Source organism: Stegostoma tigrinum, chromosome 10 (genome assembly GCF_030684315.1).
Source record: "Stegostoma tigrinum isolate sSteTig4 chromosome 10, sSteTig4.hap1, whole genome shotgun sequence".
Classification (NCBI taxonomy): domain Eukaryota; kingdom Metazoa; phylum Chordata; class Chondrichthyes; order Orectolobiformes; family Stegostomatidae; genus Stegostoma; species Stegostoma tigrinum.
The window spans coordinates 66,848,796-66,868,378 of NC_081363.1; the positions used below are offsets into that span (position 1 = coordinate 66,848,796).

The following is a 19,583-nucleotide window of genomic DNA, read 5'->3' on the forward strand; positions in this document are numbered from 1 at the left end:
AATTTTGTGCTAGATAAGGAGTGGTGTGCATTCATCATGTTTACAACTGCCCACAAACTTTTTGCAGGTTTTTAAGCTGTAATCCCTGGTTCCTAGAGATCATTAAAAGTGCTGCGTCCTCTGTGAGCGGCACAAGTTACAACACAGCTCTTCAGCTAAACAAAACGAAAATTCTCCCTGAAATCTACAAGACAAGATATCCAGGGTAGATGTGGATCACAAATGACTTGACAGAGGTGTACAAGATGATGAGAGGCACAGATACAGTGGACACCCAGAAACATTTTTTTCCAGGGCGGAAATGACTATTATGAGGGGGTCATAATTTTAAGGTGATTGGAGGAAGAAAGAGAGGAGATGTCAAAGATAGGTTCTTTACACAGAGAGTGGTGGGTGCGTGGAATGCACTGCTGGTGGTGATAGTGGAGTTAGATACATTAGGAACATTTAAGCGACTCTTGGATAGGAACATGGATGATAGTAAAATGTAGGGTATGCAGAGTAGTTTGATCTTAGAGGAGGATGATAGATTGGCATAACATAATGGGCCGGAGGGCCTGTACTGTACTGTTCTATGTTCTTAAATGTTGGGGAACAGAGTTTTGGAGGGAAAATATGGGAGTTTAGGTGCCCACATGCATGTGTCTTGTGTTCTTGATAAGTTCTTCAGCCAGGCATTTGTTGTTTGATAACCTTTGCTTCAAGTCAAGAGGAGTGGACTCCTGAGTAAGCCACAGGAGCAAGTCTGTTCAATTTCTTACCTAGTACGTAAGGTGGTCTTTGAATGGGAGCTGAGCAATGGGTTAATGGGGGAGAGCTTGGTCAGGTAGTGCTGAAACACCATTGCTCCTCTGTGACAGCTGTTAACCTCCTTGAAGTTGTATATGCCCTTCTGTATGAAGTCATTCACACTCTTATTGGGACATTTATTATCTGAAATATGGTCCATTACCAAGTTCCAGGTTCGTAATAAAATGAGAGTAAATATTAAAAAAAAATGTATTGGGCAATGCCTTTCATCGCACTTTATGCACACCAAGACAGACGTTACAGTTCACTAACAATTACAGTCAATAATCTGTCGATTACAAACAATTATACAGTATGGAAACAGACCCTTTGGTCCAACTGGTCCACAATAACCATGTTCCCAAACTAAACAAGTCCCATTTGCCTGCATTTGGCCCACATCTCTCCAAACCTTTCCTGTTCATGTAACTGTCCAATTGTCTTTTAACTGTTGCAACCATAGCTGCATACACCACTTCCCCAGGCAATTCATTCCACAAATGTACCACTCTCTGTGTATAAAAAGTTGCCTCTTAAGTCCTTTTCAAAACTTTTTCATCTCACCTTAAAAACTTCCCCAATGTAAAGAAAAGACACTTGCTATTTACCTTATCTATGCGCTTCATGATTTTACAAACTCAATAAGGTCATCCCTTAACGTCCTATCCTCCAGTCAACAAAGTATCCAGCCTATCCAGTCTATTTTCATAACTCAAACCCTCAATTCCTGCTGAACCCTCTCCAATTTGATAATATCCTTCCCATAACAGGGCGACGAGAACTGTACACATTACTCCAGAAAAAGCATCACCAATGTCCTGTGCAACCTCAACATGACCTCCCAACTCTTATTCTCAAAAGTGTGAACAATAACGGTAAGCATGCTAAGCATCTTTTTTAACACCCTGTCTACCTGTGATGCAAATTTCAAAGAATTATGCATCCAAACCTCTAAGTCTCTCCATTCTACAACACAACCCAGAGCTCTATCATTATCCTTCCCTTGTTTGTTTTACTAAAATGCAATATCTTGCATTTATCTAAACTAAACTCTATCTGCCACTCCTCAGTATATTGACTCAGTTGACCAAGATCTCTTTGCAATAATATTAGATAACCTTTTTCACTATTCAGTGTGCTACCAATTTTGGTGTCAGTGCAAACTTAATAACCGTGGCTCCTCTATTTTCATCCAAATTATTTATATAAATGTCAAATAGAAATGAATCCAGAACTGATCCCTTTTGAACACCACTGGTCACAGGCATCCAATCTGACAAATAACCCTTCACCACCACCTTCTGACTCCTACTGCCAAGTCAATTTTGCATCCAATTAGCAAGCTCACCCTGAATCCCAGATGATCTAACTTCTCCAAGTTGTCTACCATGTGGAACCTTGTCAAAGGCTTTACTAAAGTCCATGTAAACAATATCTACTACTCTGCCCTCATCAATCATTACGACTACTTCCTCAAAAAAACTCTATCAAGTTTGTGAGACACGATTTCCCTCACATAAAACCATGCTGACTATTCCTAATCAGTCCTTACTTCCCCATGAGCGTGTTAAATCCTATCATTCAGAATCACCTCCACCAACTTACCCACCACCGATGTCAGGCTCACATGTTTATAGTTCCTAGGCACCTCCTTGCAGACTTTCATAAATAAAGGCACAAGAGTAGCCACCTTCCAGTGCTCTGGCACCTAACTTCTGCTTGGGGCCCCACAATTTCTTCCTCAAATTCCCAGAATGGCCTGGGATACATAGTCATTTGCTAGTACTGAATTTAAGCATTACAAAAAAAAAGTTTGTTAAAGATTTTCCTTTTACACTCATCAAAAGAATTTACACGAATGACAATTTAACGGGAAAACAAGTATTTATACTGTATGTATGAGAGGAGATTGCTGAATGGTCGGAATGTGAAGTTTGATTGTTAGTAGCATTGTCATGGGGAATGCATCAGTTTATGATGAGTGACAGTTAATTGCTAGGCCTTGTTTACATTTTAAATTAGGCATATTAAATTTGATTGGGCGAGGCATTGCCCTGAGAAATACATCAATGGAGAGGTAATACTGATGAGTATCCATCAATGCATTTGCCATCACTGAGTTACTTATTGAATTAGATTTCCATCTGAATTTTATCAGCTTTAAACTCAGAATTCTTTCTCCAGTCTCTCTCATTATTTGAAATAAGGTTTTGAACCTTCTGTTTTGATAATGCATTCTTTCTCTAAGGTTAGAAAGATAAAATTTGTTGTTCTTCATAACTCAGAACTCTGACACAAGTGATCAAGCTCATAGCTATTTTTGAACATTTTCTGATGCCCAAAATTTGCCTTGTTAACCAGACTGGACCAGTACACTCGGTCTGATTGACCTTTTGACTGCAGGTTTCTGTGGTTTGTAACTAACTGGTCTGGCTACAATGCTCACCACATTATTTGTCCTTTTGTTTGCTGTGATTAAATGTTTAGTATCAGGTTTACAAAAACACCAGAAACTATTTTAACTGCATCCCTTAGTTATTTTGAACACCTTTTCTTTCTTAGAACCAACAATCCCTCCCTTTCTTTAATTGAGGCTCTGGTCAGGAAAAAGGTGGCATATCGCAGGTATGGACAGTTTGGGGTCAAATAAGTCCCTCAAGGAGTTTAAGAGCAGGAAGAGGATATTCAAGTAGGAAATCAAGAGGGCAAAAAGGGAACATGAGATACCTTTGGCGGATAGTGTGAAGGAGAACACAAAGATATTCTACAAATATATTAAGGGAAAAGCAGTAACTAAGGAAAGATTAAGGCCCATTAATGATCAATCAGGCTGTCTAAGTATGGAACCAGAGGAGCTGGTTGAGATACTAAATGAGTATTTCACATTAGTATTGACTGTGCAGAAGGACATGGAAACTAGAGAACTAGGAGAAATAAATCGTGATGTCTTGAAAAGTGTCCATGTTACAGAGGAGAAGGTGCTGAATGTCTTAAAACATATAAAGGTGGATAAATCCCCAGGACCTAATCGCTATATCCTAGAACTTTGTGAGAAGCTAGGACCCCTTGCTGAGAAATTTGTATCATCAATAGCCATGCGCGAGGTGCCAGAAGACTGGAGGGTGACGAACATGATGCCTTTATGTAAGAAAGTGGGTAAGAAAAAGCCAAAGAACTTTAGACCAGCGATCTTAACATCAGTGGTGGGTTAGCTGTTGGAGGGGATTCTGAGGAACAGGATCTACAAGTATTTGGAAAGGCAAGGTCTGATTAAGGATAGTCAACATGGCTTTGTGCATGGGAAATTGTGTCTCACTAACTTGATTGGTCAACTGCTTTTTGTAATTTATATAAATGATTTGGATGTGCATTTAGGAGGAATGGTTAGTAAGTTTGTGGAAGGTCATCTCAGCGTACAATGGGACCTTGATTAGATGGGCTGATGGACCGAAAAGTGGCAGATGGAATTTAATTTAGACAAATGTGAGGTGCTGCATTTTGGTAAGGCAAATCAGGGTAGGACTTAAACATTTAATGGTAGGCTCCTGGGCAGTGCTGCAGAAGGAACAGACCTTGGGTACAGTTTCACAGCGCTTTGAAGGTGGAGTCGCTGGTATACAGGATAGTGAAAAGGTGTTTAGTTCGCATGTCTTTAAAGGTCAGTGCATTAGTATAGGAGTTGGAAAGTCATGTTGTAGTTGCACAGGATATTGGTAAGGCCAATGCAATACTAGTTTCTGTTCTGGTCTCCCTGCTCTATGAAAGATATTGCTAAACTTGAAAGGGTGCTGAAAAGATTTACAAGGATGTTGCTGGTGTTTAAAGGTTTGAACTATCAGGAGAGGATGAATAGGCTGGGGCTATTTTACTTGGAGCACTGGAGGCTGAGGAATTATACAGGTTTGTAAAATCATGAAGACCATGGAGAGGGTAAACAGTCATGGTGTTTCTTTCAGGGTAGAGCAGTCCAAAAACTAGAGGGCATAAGTTTCTGGTGAGAAGGGAAAGATTTAAAAGAGACCTAAGGGGCAACATTTCATGCAGAGTGTGTACAGAATGACTGCTAGAGGACGTAATGGAGGCTGGTACAATTACAACATTTAAAAGGCATCTGGATGGGTACAAGAATGGGAAGGGTGTAGAGGGATATGGGCCAAATGCTGGCAAATGGGACTAGATTAATTTAGGATACTTGGTCAGCATGCATGTGTTAGACTGAAGGATATGTTTCTGTGCTATGCATAATCTTATGGAAAAATAAATGGAATAATGGAAAAATAATGGAATAATGGAACGAATAGTGGAAATTAATCAAGCATGTAGTGTACTTCGAAAACAGACACACAGAGAAATCCCTCTAAAAATTAAAGGTTTAAACATTCACTTCAAATGTAAATCCTATCTTTTCCAAACCATTCTTGTATTTGAACATCAATGATAAATGTGTTTACATAACGTGTCTCTGTTGCCTCTACTTTTGTATCCTTGACTTTTGTTCTGTATTCATTCCAAAGTAAAATATTGCATAATGACTTTATTCTTTAGATCTTTGTTTAATTATAGTTACTACCTTACTCTTTTTGACTAATAGACATTTAGTTTTGATTAATAGATGTATTTAGTTTAATATGGATGAGTTTTAAGGAAGACTACAAAAATTGGCAGAAGCACAAAATTAGATTAGTGGAGTGTGGAGATAAATGACAGATGGCGTTCAATGCACAGAAATGGGAAATAGTAACCTTCAGGAGAAAAAGAAGTGAAGAGAATTACACTCCAAATGGTAAGATTCTTTACAAAGTTCTTTAAAGTTTGAAGTGGAGATAGGAAAGGCTATAAAAAGGCAAATGGAATTATGGCTTTTATATACAGGGAAACTGAACACAAAGGGAAAGAAATAATGTTGAATTTGTAGAGGTCATTGGTTAGGCCACATCTGCAGAAAATTATGTGCCCTTCTGGGCTCTCTATTATAGAAATGCTCTCGGGGTATGGAAAGCACGCAGTGAAGATTCACTGAAACTACTGCAGGATCTAGAGATGAGGTAGATGTTGAGATGTTGAGTTGTAAAAACGACTAAAAATTCTGCCTTCTCTCAAATGGAAAATTGATATCTTTTGTTTAAATTATAAAAAGGGAAATAGTGAACAGGGAGCTGGTGAATCAGAAACAAGGAGAAGAATGAAGGGAAAGCTAGAGAGCTATTAAAATTTGACATTTTCTACCAAAAGTAGCAATGGTACCAATCAATGAACATTTCTTGATTTAACATAGAATTGTACAAGAATTTTGAAGGTAAGAACATAAAAGGATAAAGGATGAGGGAAGTTAATTTAATTAAAATAGATAGCTTTAGTTGATGAGTTAACACTAATACAAACATAAAATTGTGAATCAGACATCCTTCTTGTGTATCTTGACTTCTATAACTCTGTACTTTCAAAGGTGCAAAAGAAAGTGATATTTATTTAAGCTGGAGCTTGATACATTTACAGCTGGACAAACTTTTCTCTTCTAAGTGAAGAATTTGGTAAATGTTTGGCAGATCCTTTCCACCTACCATTTATAGATGGCCAGAAACTTTTCACAAAGACTGTTTGTATTTATTGCAATATGCTCACATATTTTCAGTTATTTTAAGCCAAAATATTAAGGGACACTATTTTATGCTAAGAAATATCTCTCCTGCAGACATGGTAAGCAATAATACTTAATGTTTTTTAAATGTACATTTCCTGACTTTGACATGAAGACTGAAAATAAATTGATTTTTTAAAGAGTGCAGTAATTGCTGTGCGACAAAAATGGTACAGAGAATACATCTCACTTGTGAGTCCTTATCGGCAGGGAGGCACAGCTTTGCACATTTTTTATTCATTCACGGGATATGGTTGTTGCTGGCTCGGCCATCATTTATTGCCCATCCCTTATTTGTCCTCAAGACTAGGGAGAATCACTCATGAACCACTGCAGTCCCTTTAATGTAGGTAAACCCATAATGCTGTTAGGGAGGGAATTTCATGATTTTGACCCAATGATACTGAACCAACAGAAATATATTTCCAAGTCAGGATGGTGAGTGGCTTTGAGGGAAATTTGCAGGTGGTGGTATTCCATATATTTCCTGACCTTATCCTTCTGGTCATGCGTTTGGAAAGTGCTCCCGAAGCAGCCTCGGGGAGATTCTGTGATGCATTTTGTGGATGTCGTACACTATTAATATTTAGAATCAATGACGGATGGAGTTAATTTTTTATCGATGTGGTGCCAATCAAATGGGTAACTTTGTCCTGCATGGTGTCAAGCTTCTTGAGTGTTTTTGCAACTGCACTCATCCAAGCAAGTGGGTATATTCCAAGACATTCTTGACATGTGCCTTGTAGACAGTGGGCATGCTTTGGGGAGGCAGGAGGTGAGTTACCTTTTTTTCAAAGTAGAAAAACCTACACTGTGGAAGCAGGCTATTCGGCCAAATGAGTCCATAAACCCTCTGAAGAACAACCTACACAGATCTACCTCCCTACACTATCCCCGTAACACTGCTTTTCTCATGGTTAATCCACCTAGCTTGCACATCTCTGGACACTATGGGCAATTTAGCACGGCAAATCCACCTCACCTACTCATCTTTGGACTCTGGAAAGAACCCACGGAGACACAAGGAGAATATGCAAACTCCACACAACCAATTGCCCAAGGGTGGAATCAAACTTGTGTCCCTGGCACTGTGAGGCAGCAGTGCTTACTACTGAGCCACTGTACTGCTCTAATTGCTTGAAAAATCCCACCCCCTGACCTGCCGTTACAGCCACAGTATTTATACGGCTAATTAGCTCAGTTCATGGTCGACGGTAATCCTCAGGATGTCGATAGTGGGGGAATTCAGTGATGGTAATGCTGTTGAACATTAAGGGATGATAGATTCTTTCTTTGTGGAGATGGTCAGTGCCTGGCACTTGAGTGACATGAATGTTACTTGCCACTCGTCAGCTCAAACTTGGATATTGTCAAGGTTAAGAATAGGCTCAGTATTTGAGATACCAAGAATTGTGAACATCGTGCAGTCATCAGCAAACAGCCCCATTTCTGACCTTATGAAGGAGGAAAGGCCATTGATGAAGCAGCTGAAGATGGCTGGGTCTAGCAAACATGACCCTGAAGAACACCCATAGGAATGTCCTGGAGCTGACCGACCGGCCTCCATTAACCACAGCCACGTTCCTTTGAGCCAAGTATGACTCCTACCAACAGAGAGACCCTCCCCTTGATTCCCATTGATTTTAGTCTTGCTAGGGCTCCTTAATATGATACTTGGCCCTGATGATCACCCTTACTTCATCTCTGGAATGCAGCTCTTTGTCCATGTTTGAATCAATGCTGTACTAGGTCAGGAGTTGCGTGGCTCTGGAAAATCTCATTCTGGGTATCACTGAGTAAGTTATTCATAGCAAGCTTGGTAGCACTGTTGACGACTCTTTCTTTCACATTGCTGCTGCTCTCTCCTTTCAAATAAGGAATGCCTTAAATATATTTTTCAACATTAATTCTGAAGGCAGTATTTTAGATTAAAATCCTCTCTCAAGAAAATAATATTCTTTCAAGTTTGGTGCTGCACTGCCAAGATAGTGACCAGAGCAGTTGGTTCATTTTCAATTTCGGATTCACTTTCTCTATTTCCTCTCTGAGTTCCACTAAGAATAATGAGCACTCCTAGATCCGCTTTCCCTGCGGTGCTTTTCTGGATCTGATTCAATCAGCCTGATTACTCCCTCAGCTATAAGTGACCTTTTCTTCAGCATGGCATAATGATTCCAGGTTCTGGAACACCCCACGAGCAAGCCTTCCAGCTAGTTAGCTACACTCAAGCATTCTAGCTATTCATTTCTAGCCATAGTTATTCTATTCATTTATTCTAGCTTTCTCATCTCTGTTCCCTGAAAACTGAGGTTGCTACTTTCAACAATTCTGCTCCAGTTCTGTAATTCCTGTTAAGGCTCCCTGCCACACTCCCCGAAGTCCTGCAATTTTCCTCCTTACCTGGTTTCACCCTATTACAAGTTATTTGATTTATTGCCTAGCTTTATATGTAAAAAAAAACGCTATCTATTTGTTTGACCACAATTCCAGATCATACCATCTTTTAATAAACAGAGTTTCATTCTTGGCTCTATTTGATGGCCTTGAATCTGTGAATCCTCTCCTAACCTTGACTCGTTCTCCAATTCTGTTGGGCAAAGGCAGTTGAAAGGTTAAAAAAAAAGCAATGATTAAAAACAAATGACCTTCAGGTGATAAGTCAGTTGTGGACTGGCATGCAAGCTATTGTGATTGTAATGAGATCATAGTTCATGCATTTAGCAAAAAATAGGAAATAATTATTACTAATTGTCTCTAAGTGCATAAAAGACATCTGCAACATTAATAACTAGCCCACGCAAGATAGCATTGAAGTTTTTGACAGTACTTTTTCAGGGTGAATTCGACACTTCTCCAAATAAGCAAAGTCAGTGCTGACGAATATAAAGTTATGTAATGCTTTTTGAATAAAGTCTCTTTACATATTGCTTGATTTTAATAATGAGTGACTATCTCTTCGTAGTGTCCTACCCTAATTTTAGAACAGTGTCCACATCAGCATGCTTTTGATGTTTCCGTTTTCAATCTGGGTATTCTCATTCCCCATAAAGTAATTATTATAGAAACACTACACTGGATTGATTTGTGAAAAATTTTATTATCCTCATTAGGGGCTACTTCAAGAGCATCCAAAGACCTTTTATTTAATATATTGTCAAGGCAAAAATGATATGAAATTTCATCAGTAAAATATCTTTTTTGGTGTGAAGCCTCACAAACCTGGCTGGGGAAATATAAAATCTAACCAAGTTCAATAAGCGTTCCTTTAAAAGAAAGATTTGATCATCACTCATCACCTAGAAATGGTGAATAACATGCTAATCTGAATCTATCAATTCAACGTGATTAATAGGAGAAATAAAATGTCAGTACTGATGATGTCTGAAACAAATATGTTATTAAAAAATTCATTTTCCAAGAAAAATATTTCAACCATTTACATTCAAATCATGCCCGGATTAAAACTTCATATCAAAAATATGCTATATATTTTGCTTTGCAGTTTAGCTGTAAGTTTGTGTTTTGCAAAGTAATTATTTTCTCAGTTTTTTCCTTTTAACCTGGGACCCATTTGAATCAAGATTAAAGAAATCATAAGCATTAACACAAGTAGCAGGAATAGGAACTGAAACGCAAAATAAAATGACAAAGCATGAATTACAGAAAAAGAGAAAATGGCACATGTTTTATCCTCACACTGTTTGCTACTTTACATACATTATAAATATTTGTCCAATATTGCATAATATACTCATTTCCTTTCCTTCCTTGCCTCCGATTATGGCTTCAAGGTAGTACAGGAAAACAGGGCATTAGTAATAAAAGCCACAGGTTGGTGTCCAACAACACAACAAAAACTGCTTTGAGAAGCTAAGAAGTCAACCACTACGAAAACACAATGTTCTAGGCCAGTTTAGATTTATGGTTAAAGAAACAGTCAACATCAATTGATTCATCAATTCTACATAAGTATCGAACACTTTTTTTGTTCCAAAATGTAACAAACAATTGGCCCCGATTTTGCTTCGGCGAGATAGTAAGTTTTGAAGCACAAGTGAGAGTTCAGAATGAGGACCCTGTGGAATCCTTTTTGTAGTAAACTCTGAGGGAACTGCATGGGCAATTGAAAGGCACTGCTGGACTATTCCTTGACGCCTGGACTCCTCTGAAAGTCTTGATTAAATCCAAAGGTTCAAAGAGTCTTGCTGCAGTTAAGTAAGTTACTCAGGAAATCCAACTCCTGAGTAGCTGTTCAACTGATGCCCAGCTTACCTGACATAACCCCACAGACACATCTCCCACACTCTTTACACCCCACCCAGACCATGGTATGCTGGCGAAGAGAGCAGTCTTGGGCAGAGGTCGGCAAGGGGAAGTGAGTTCCAGAGCAGGGCTAGTGAGGGGAAAAGAGTCCTGGAGAAAACGTGAAGCAGCCGAGAGCCACTGTGGAGTGGACTGGAAGCTTCGAACGTAGCAGGGATGGTTGTTGGACTGGGGTATAATGTGAGCAGTCAGACCACATGTGGAAGCCACTGTGCTCAGCTACTGCAATGTAATGTTTTTATGTAATTTGTTTGTATGATTGTAATGACTATCTTCTTAACTATATCTATTTCTGTAAATTCATACAATTACTTTTTGTTTTTTTAATTTCTGTTTTTGTATCTAAGATTTGTACCGAGATGCCTGGACCTAAGATAGCACCATAAGAGGCAATATTGTAAAACTTTTCACTGTACTCCTCTACGTCTGTATCTGAGTACACATGACAGTAAAGGATATTCTAATTCTCTGTCCCAGAGCTGAAACACCCTCCCCACATCTGCCTGTTCTGACACTCCTAACCTGCTGCCAGACCCAATATGCTGCCCATCCCATACGCCACAACCACACACACCCGGAATGTGAAATATCTTGCACCTCATACTTGCTTCCCTTCTGCCACTTGATATTTCTCACCCCACCTGACCTACTGTAATTTATGTAGATGAGCACCCAACTTCCTTGAACCCAGCCATATCCTTGAGAATAATTTACAATGATTTTTGCATTGAAATGAAGCTTAATCCCACTTTGGCTAAGGATTACTCATATGATTGCTCGAGATCATCTTCATGTCATATTCAACTCTGCTCACCTATTCTGTATGGGTAAGCCATTGATGCAGGAAAGAAAATCTATGATGATTCCCAACAAGGAAGCTATATCCTGGGTTTGAGATCAAAATGAGACATCAGCCCTCAACTCTCTGATCTATACTTCTACACAGTAAATCTCTCTGCTGGGAGGGGACGATCATTAACTCTGAAGTGGAAATAATATTTTGATGTATCCTGCTCTTGATAAACATGTTTCTGATATTTTGCATCTCTGGCAAAGAAATTGCATTCACAGAACTCAGATTGGATATAAGCTTTTAATTCTTTGACCTGATTGAGGTATAGGGTTGAGATGCTATCACCAATGTAGATTGGATAAACTATTCCTCAGAATCAAGGCACAATATTTACAATGCATTTCAGCAATTGTTATAAACCTAAAGTAATTACTTCTAAGAATGTATCAAATAAACTGTAGCTATGTAGAATAAAAAAAGGCATTAAAATGGATAGCAAAAACAAACAATGTTACAAATTGTTTTGTTACTGTTGTAAGTAACATTCTCATCTGTAAATATATTAGGGAACAGTTTACCATTGCTTCCTTTATAAATTAACACATTCCCATAATTGCAGGCAAATAGAGACATGAATCAATTCACCTTTCACATTTTGAATATTTTCCCAGAGAGAAAGTAATCAGGGTCCTTGGCAGCCTGCTTTTCATTCAGACTCTATAAAATCAAGTGAAAGGTCTGCCACTAGACGCCTACTTTCTCATGTCTGAAATGACTGGTTGCCTTTCATCGCGGTCTCCCTAAGACAACCCTCATTACATAGCACTTGTTTCATCTATTGCTGCTTTTTGTTTCTCTTGTAGTTTAATTGTGTGATTTTGCTCAGCTTGAGTCAACAGAAACTAAAATTATTTTCTGCATAATGTCCAAGGGAGCTTGGAATTATTCAGATCTGAACACCATCATTGTTAGTGAAACTCTTTTGGTATTTTTACTTCCAATAACTCTGTGACCTTGCAGATGTGTTTGAAAGAGCCCATGTCTCAACTACAACACACAGATTGGTAAGAATTGGTAGGCTAGGCCTTTAAATCTGGCAAATTATTGATTAAAACATTTAATTAATCTTCAATGACAAATAACAAATGTAAAACTGTACTAAGATGAATTAAAGTGGCTTCACCTTGAATGACTTGTTATCACAATAAAATCCAAAAATCTAACTGCTTTCTAAGAAGTATGACTAACAAACAGCTTTTAATGACATTCTTCTGTTTGAATGCTAATTTCTGAGATATCATCAGGGAACTCTCTTCCAAGCGATACTCTACCAGCAGTTTCAAATGAACTGGATTCCTATATACAATTAGAGTGAAAGAGCAAGAAGCAATGTTTGGTTCATGACGATATCTATTTTCAGGATCAATAACACTACTCAGTCAGGTCTTTTGATCTTGAAGCCTGCTGTTTAAAGGGGACCAGCACTGCAAACTATAATACTGTCATCATATAGTAAGTCTTACCCCATCACTCCCTATTTATTTGTTGCACTAAATTATATTTGAATACTTCCTGCTTACTGAGAGTTTGACTTGCCTCTCTTAAGAGAGGCAATCAAGCAAGTTGTAGCATCGTCGTGAGATTGGCTCTTAAGTATAGATTAAGTAGTGAACAATCTCTACTAACCTCTTGATCTATACCATTCAATGTTATATTGTAAGGCGTACTTGTCTACTAAAATGCTTATCACATACATTGAATGCCCTTTTCTGGACTTAAGCTCTGAGTAATTTGTGATAGCTCTCTGGATGCATATAGAGACAATTATGATCTTCTGACCTGGCAGTTTGAACTGCAATCATAGGATTATCAAGACTATAGACATTATCATGTTGAAGAATTACTTCTAAAGTGACAATTCCTGTTTGTCTGTCTCTCTGTCCTTCTGAGAAAGTGTGACAGTACGTTCATATTTCAGTGTGAATATGCAGGGCTGATTTTTTTCAGGGAGAGGGGTTTCACATTAGAGGTAAAGTTCAGGAAAAAAATGTGGAAGCGACGCAAATTGCTTGATCTCCAAGTTTTTACATTTTTTCAAGATTTCATTCCCAGTCTGGGGTTTGGCAGGGGTAGAATTTGCCCTCTACCAGTAATAAGGCCAAAGCTGATGGAGGCCAACCAAAAGAGATGTAATTTACTTAGGAGTGCATAAGTATGAAGACTCCCAGAGAATATGCTGAGGTGACCTTCTACAAGGCTCCAGTCATCTAGGCAATTGCTCAAGTCCATTACCGGGCCAGAGTTCTGTATTTTTCCATCTTCTTGAGGATCTTAGAACTTAATTGAGACAATCTAGGTGCAGCTCTTCATCTGTAGTCGGAAAATCTCAGTCTCTACCCCATGATGTAGAGCTGAAGGCTTTAATTGCTGCCTCTGGGCATAGCTAGGATGGCTCTTGCCTTTAGACGGAACACCTCTCTGCTTCTGGGCATGGTGTGGGGCCAGTACTTCTATTGAGTGACCAGAGTAGCAGAAAATCTGCCTAATGAATCTTCTCTCTTGTGAGTGGAAGAAAAATGAACAGGGACTACAACAGTGGCTCCATATGTCCAAGCTCAGTATCATCTCATATTGGATCAAAATTTGGAGGCTAAAAATTACAAAACTGAATGCTAGAAACTGAAAGCAGAGCTAATTTTTCTTTAATTATGGTGGTTCTTGATGCTGTCCAATAGCATAAGATGGAAGAATTGTGAGTCAACAGCCCATTTGCCATCCCTACGGACTGTCTTCCACTATGACGTAGTCAAGATCAACCTCACTGTTTGTTTTTAAACCTTTATGAGAGGAAAATGTGGTGTAATGGAGATAAATACTCGAGTAAATTCGGTCCTATAATACTTTATAACATTCATTTGTAACAATAGGAAATAGATTGCAGCAAAAAAAATGCTTGAGCAGGGAATGTAGAATTACACCAATTAATCTAATTCTGATCCATTTCTAGTAAACTGGGTGGTAAATCAACGGTTTCACACTTAGGAAAACAGTGTCGCTAAGGGTCATGACTTTACAAGACATTCTAGATGTGGATGTTTTTTCTGTTGTCCCATTTAACAACATTTCAAGGAACTCCCAATTTTAGTTATGTCCCTAATGGATTCCTTCTGTTTTTGATAAATTCCATCTTTAACCCTAAAGTAGCAGCTGAACATAAGATTCTTATTATCCTTACAGAACAGGATAAGGAGGAAAACTTAGTTTCCCATTTCAGGCTTTATAGTAGGCACGGCCACTTAGTACAAGGTAGCTATGCCTTAACCTCTGCAAATAAGCCTTTGCAGTGAAGTAATTTTAAACTTAATGAGTTTACAGTATTGTGTTGTGTTACATTACCTTCACATTTTTCAATTTTTAAAAAACTTTTCCCAAGAGTGTCTGTGGAATTAGACAGTAAACATTTTAAATCCATCTGGTCTCCCTTGAATGGTAATTTTAAGGCACTAATTGAGACATATGTCAATAAAAGAATTTAAAGAAAATAATATTTGTTTTTACTTCCATAGTTACCAAGCTTATAAAATTCCAGGCAATTGTATTAAGTACAAAGTACAAATGCTGTGAAAATTTCCTCAATATCATTTTCTGCAGAACACTGCAAGTTTTATGAATGGTATTTTCATTAACCACTAAACAACTGTAACTACAGATGAATGTTTAAATCCACACAGACAAATTGACCAGAAAGTAATGCTTTACACTGGAAAACAGCTGAATATTTACAAACTATTCAACTACTTGCTTCATTGTTATTAAACAGCTATTATACAAAGGCTCAGCTTTAATATTTTCAACATTCACCATTCATTTTGGTAGAAGGTTGAAATGTTAAATCATAGCAAATAAATACAATAGTGCAAAAAGTGATTTTGTCATAAAACTGAGAAAATGGTAATCTTTTGGTCATAATGACACCTTCACATAAAAGTTCCTTCATGAAACCTTACCTAAAAGCATATATGGGATAAGGTTATTCTTTCTCAAACCAATAAAATCAGGAAACTGTTGCGAGAAGCAGTGTCACGCAGTTTGATGTCCCCAGCAGGGTACCTGGGGTCAGATGTGCTGCCGTAAATTCAATGTGGGGCTTTGACATTGTGCTAAGTGTGGCCTAGGTCTGGGGGGTTTCTCTTTGATGCAAGTGAAGTTTAATAACTAGAAAAGCATTTGCTTTTATTTGTCGGTACTGTCTGCGACAGTAATATCAGCTCATTTAGGCTGGTTCAACATAAAAATGCACTAGTGAAGCAATCTGTTACAAATTAGCACAGCTCTCATTCCACTTTATTGGCAGGTAATTGAAAGGAGTTGGGAAAGTCTAATTTATCAGATTATGTGTGTTTATCTTCCTTGTGGGTATAACAGACTTTGGCAACTTTTTCAATATGCCCAAGGGGATCGAACTTCTTTAAGCCAAGTTAATAAAAAAAACAAATAAAGTAAATAGAGTGTAATACAGTGGTTCAATATATATGTAAAAATTAAAATAAATTAATCTTGAAATGAATAGGCTTTTTATGAATAATTTAATCTCTTTCTTACCTTTCTTTGGAGATCTTTTTGCTCTCACGTTTCCAAGTATTTTTAAAATCAGTACAGAATTCAAACCACAGCATGAATATGTAGTTTGGAGTAATATCTTTCCCCCCAGGTTTTGGTTTCACTCCAAAGAACCTTATTGTATCGTCAAAGCTAAGGGAAAAAGAAGGGGAAAAAAAAACTGTCAACACGTAAACCTGCTAGTGGCTGTAGTTTCCCTGAGGGCAAGTTCCAAAGTCAGTAGCCAATACTCCATAATTACTGTGACTTCCCTGAGCTTCAACATTCATGGCAGCAACAGTTGTCAAGTATAATGTAACCTTCATACACCTACAGTCTTTCCAGACGGAGATATCTGGAATGGCCACATAACCATGCCCACAAACCTGGTTTTGCACTAACAGCTATAAAAACCCTGATTTAAATACATATCACCACTCCTCTACATTACAGAAAAAAAACTCAGTATAGTAAGAAATCAAGACCACATTAGTCTCCAAAAGTGAGGGACTCCAGGCACTAACATAAACAAGTACAGACACATAAAATCTGAACTGCACACTTTCGCTTTCATTCATGCACTTCAAATAGTTGGTATCTGTTTAAACTCATGCTGTTTTTGACAACTAAGGTGCCATTCAGTTGAAATGCAGTGAAATACAATATTGTGTTACTGATCTCAATATCTACATAAATGTCAGACACAAATTCAATATAATGGAAAGAAATAATATGTTGAATTGTTTTCTCATTGGAATTTCGTTGACAACTATACTTTAAATGTAATTCACATACTCCACAGAAATTAATATGGTCAGAATAGCAACTTTGTGACTTATTTATGTAATGCAAATTTGTCTCTTATTTTTCTCCTTTTTGGTTCATCATTCCTGTTTATTGACACAAGTTCCATTTTCAAACAGTCTTCTCCTTCACTTTTCAACATGGTAAATATTCACTGAAGATACACATTGGTTTCCATTAATATATGATGCTTTTTGACACAACTGAACTCTGAAGGTTATTTTTAATTTTATATTGGACTTTGTCAGCTCTGTCTTTCATATCTATTTAAATTATGAAGCAAACATTTAGCATTGTACCAGAGCAACTATAAAATGCTGCAGGACTTGCATCTTTCTTTAATCAGCAAAGTTACTTCAAGGTGGGATAAACTTTTAGCAGCTTAATTTTCATTAGCTGATGAGTCTTGGTCCCTCGAGCTCGCATTAGTCTGCAACTGAATAATGATCATTTTACTGTCCCTCAAGAGAATAACACATTAAACATTTACACATAGATCTACATCATTTTAATGGAGACCATCAGCATTGGTTTATATAGCAGTAAAAATGCAAAAAAAATTATGAAAAAGAACTTTTAATTTGCAGTAAAAAGTGTTTCAAAGGGTTCACTATAGTAAAAATGTCTATATAAACACCAGGGTGCATTAATTAGATCATTAATTAGTCACTTGTGTAATCAACTTAAAATTCTTTGAATAACAATTGTAACCATGTTGTTTTAATAGCTTAAATAAAATTACATGAAAGGACACCACTTTATCACCTATCACTTTCAACGTTAAAAAGTGCATGTGATATTAATGATGAATAGGCTGATAATTTAAATCTTCAATAAAGGAAACAGATGCTTGAAACTTTTCAACCAAAATAGCTGTATTTGATTCTGCTTACTTCTTTCTGTAAGATGTAACCACAGGTTAAGAGTATAACATTGCATGTGAAATTATAAAGGGGTAAAACAATTAGTTTCTGATGCTGATTATTTTTCGTGACATCAAACTTAATTGATGAAAAATCTCACAGTTTAGCACAGACAGGTTGTATTTACCCCTAAAAGTATCATGGTGTGTCACACATTGAAACTTCTGTCAATATGCAAATCATAAAGTGTAAATGAATCAAAGTCCACAAATAAGAAAAAAAGGCAAGGAAGCAGTGAAAATGAAGGGTACATAAGAATGGCCGATAGAGTAACTGCTTGCAAGTTTAGAAATTTATGGACAGTGTACCATAGTGTGTGAATCAAGAAAAGGTATATTTTAAAACCGAACATTTTACACAGTTTACCACCATAAAATTTCCAGGAATGATCAGATCTGTCTTGTCTAGATTTTTCTTCATGAAACCATAATTAAGCACTCATATACATATTTCAAATGTTACTCTCTAGTGTAGGTGGTGCTGCGATAAGTACAACTAGCATCACAAATATCTGAGTTAAAGTCAGTCTCTTGTAAATGTGAATGTCATGATGTTGGGTCTAAAACCTGTAATTTTCAGGTACCTTTGACAAAGCTTGATTTCAAAATATGTGTAATCCTTCAGATATAATATTTTAATTTCATCATAAATATATAAATACAAATGAAAGTTAGAACTAATAAATAATTCCTTGAATCATTTATACATTGAAGTTTTACTTTTAAGTATTCAAAATATTAAAGCGATTTACTTTAATCTATTGCAACAGTCTTGCTTGGGTTTCACTCGGGACCAAAGCTAGCATGTGAATTAACCCCTCAAAAACATAAACCTTCCAAAAATTCAACCTTATGAGACTGGTGAAAATTCTGTTATGTTCCTAACTTTTGGAAGGTACAGGAAATGTATCCGTCATTTTCCCCCCAAATTTTTGAACTTATTTCCATAACATGAATGACACCAATCGTCCACTCCTTCCTTTTAAAAGTCTCATGCTGTATCAGTTTTTTTATTGTTTTGCCAACTTTTTTCCAGCTGCGGAAACATTAGACAGAATATTAATTGGCAAGCTTTAGTGGGCAGCTTTGAGTTCAGACTTTATGGGGTTAAATCCACCCAAAAATGCCAGCATGACAGATCTTGCAACTTGACCTTGCTGACTTCTTTTTTCAAATGCACTAGTAACAAAGGGGAATATGGAAATGTTGAGTTTCTAATTTAAAAGTGGCAATTACATCTATCATAACACAGTAATCTGGCTCCAGTAGCCAACTTGGGGGGTCCCCAAACTGCAAAACTCATCATATTGACACCAAAATAGCGGGAAATATGAATTAATGAGATTGGAAGAATACTTCAAGGGGTTTTAAGGGGTTAAATAATGAATAAAAATGTGGCGGATGAAATATGTGACAATATGTAAGGTTATCTACTTTGGTAGGAATAACATAAATTCAGAGTTTTTTTTAAATGTTGAGGCGCCTGGGGGATATGTTGAACTTCAAAGGGGCTTGTTCATGGATTACTGAAAATTAACTCACAGATACAACAAGTAGTAAGATGATAAGAAAAAAAATGAGAACCAAAAGCACTGTGAATACTGTAAATCAGGAACAAAAACAAAAGTTGTTGGAAAAGCTCAGCAGGTCTGGCAGCTTCTATGAAGCAAAAATCAGGGTTAACGTTTTGTGTCAGGTGACCTTTCCTGTGTTGT

General features: G+C 37.3%; 1 protein-coding gene across 4 annotated transcripts in view; it reads right to left on the bottom strand.

Moving 5' to 3' along the window:
- Positions 1 to 19,583, bottom strand: part of fmn1 (formin 1) — a 389,228-nt gene that overhangs the window by 41,228 nt on the left and 328,417 nt on the right. For 3 of the 4 annotated variants that reach the window (XM_048537803.2, XM_048537804.2, XM_048537806.2), the window contains one exon: positions 16,146 to 16,295. The exons of the other annotated variant lie outside the window; for it this stretch is intronic. In XM_048537803.2, the coding sequence (XP_048393760.1) occupies positions 16,146 to 16,295 (150 nt within the window). The remainder of the gene's footprint in view (positions 1 to 16,145; positions 16,296 to 19,583) is intronic. 4 annotated transcript variants of the gene reach the window in all.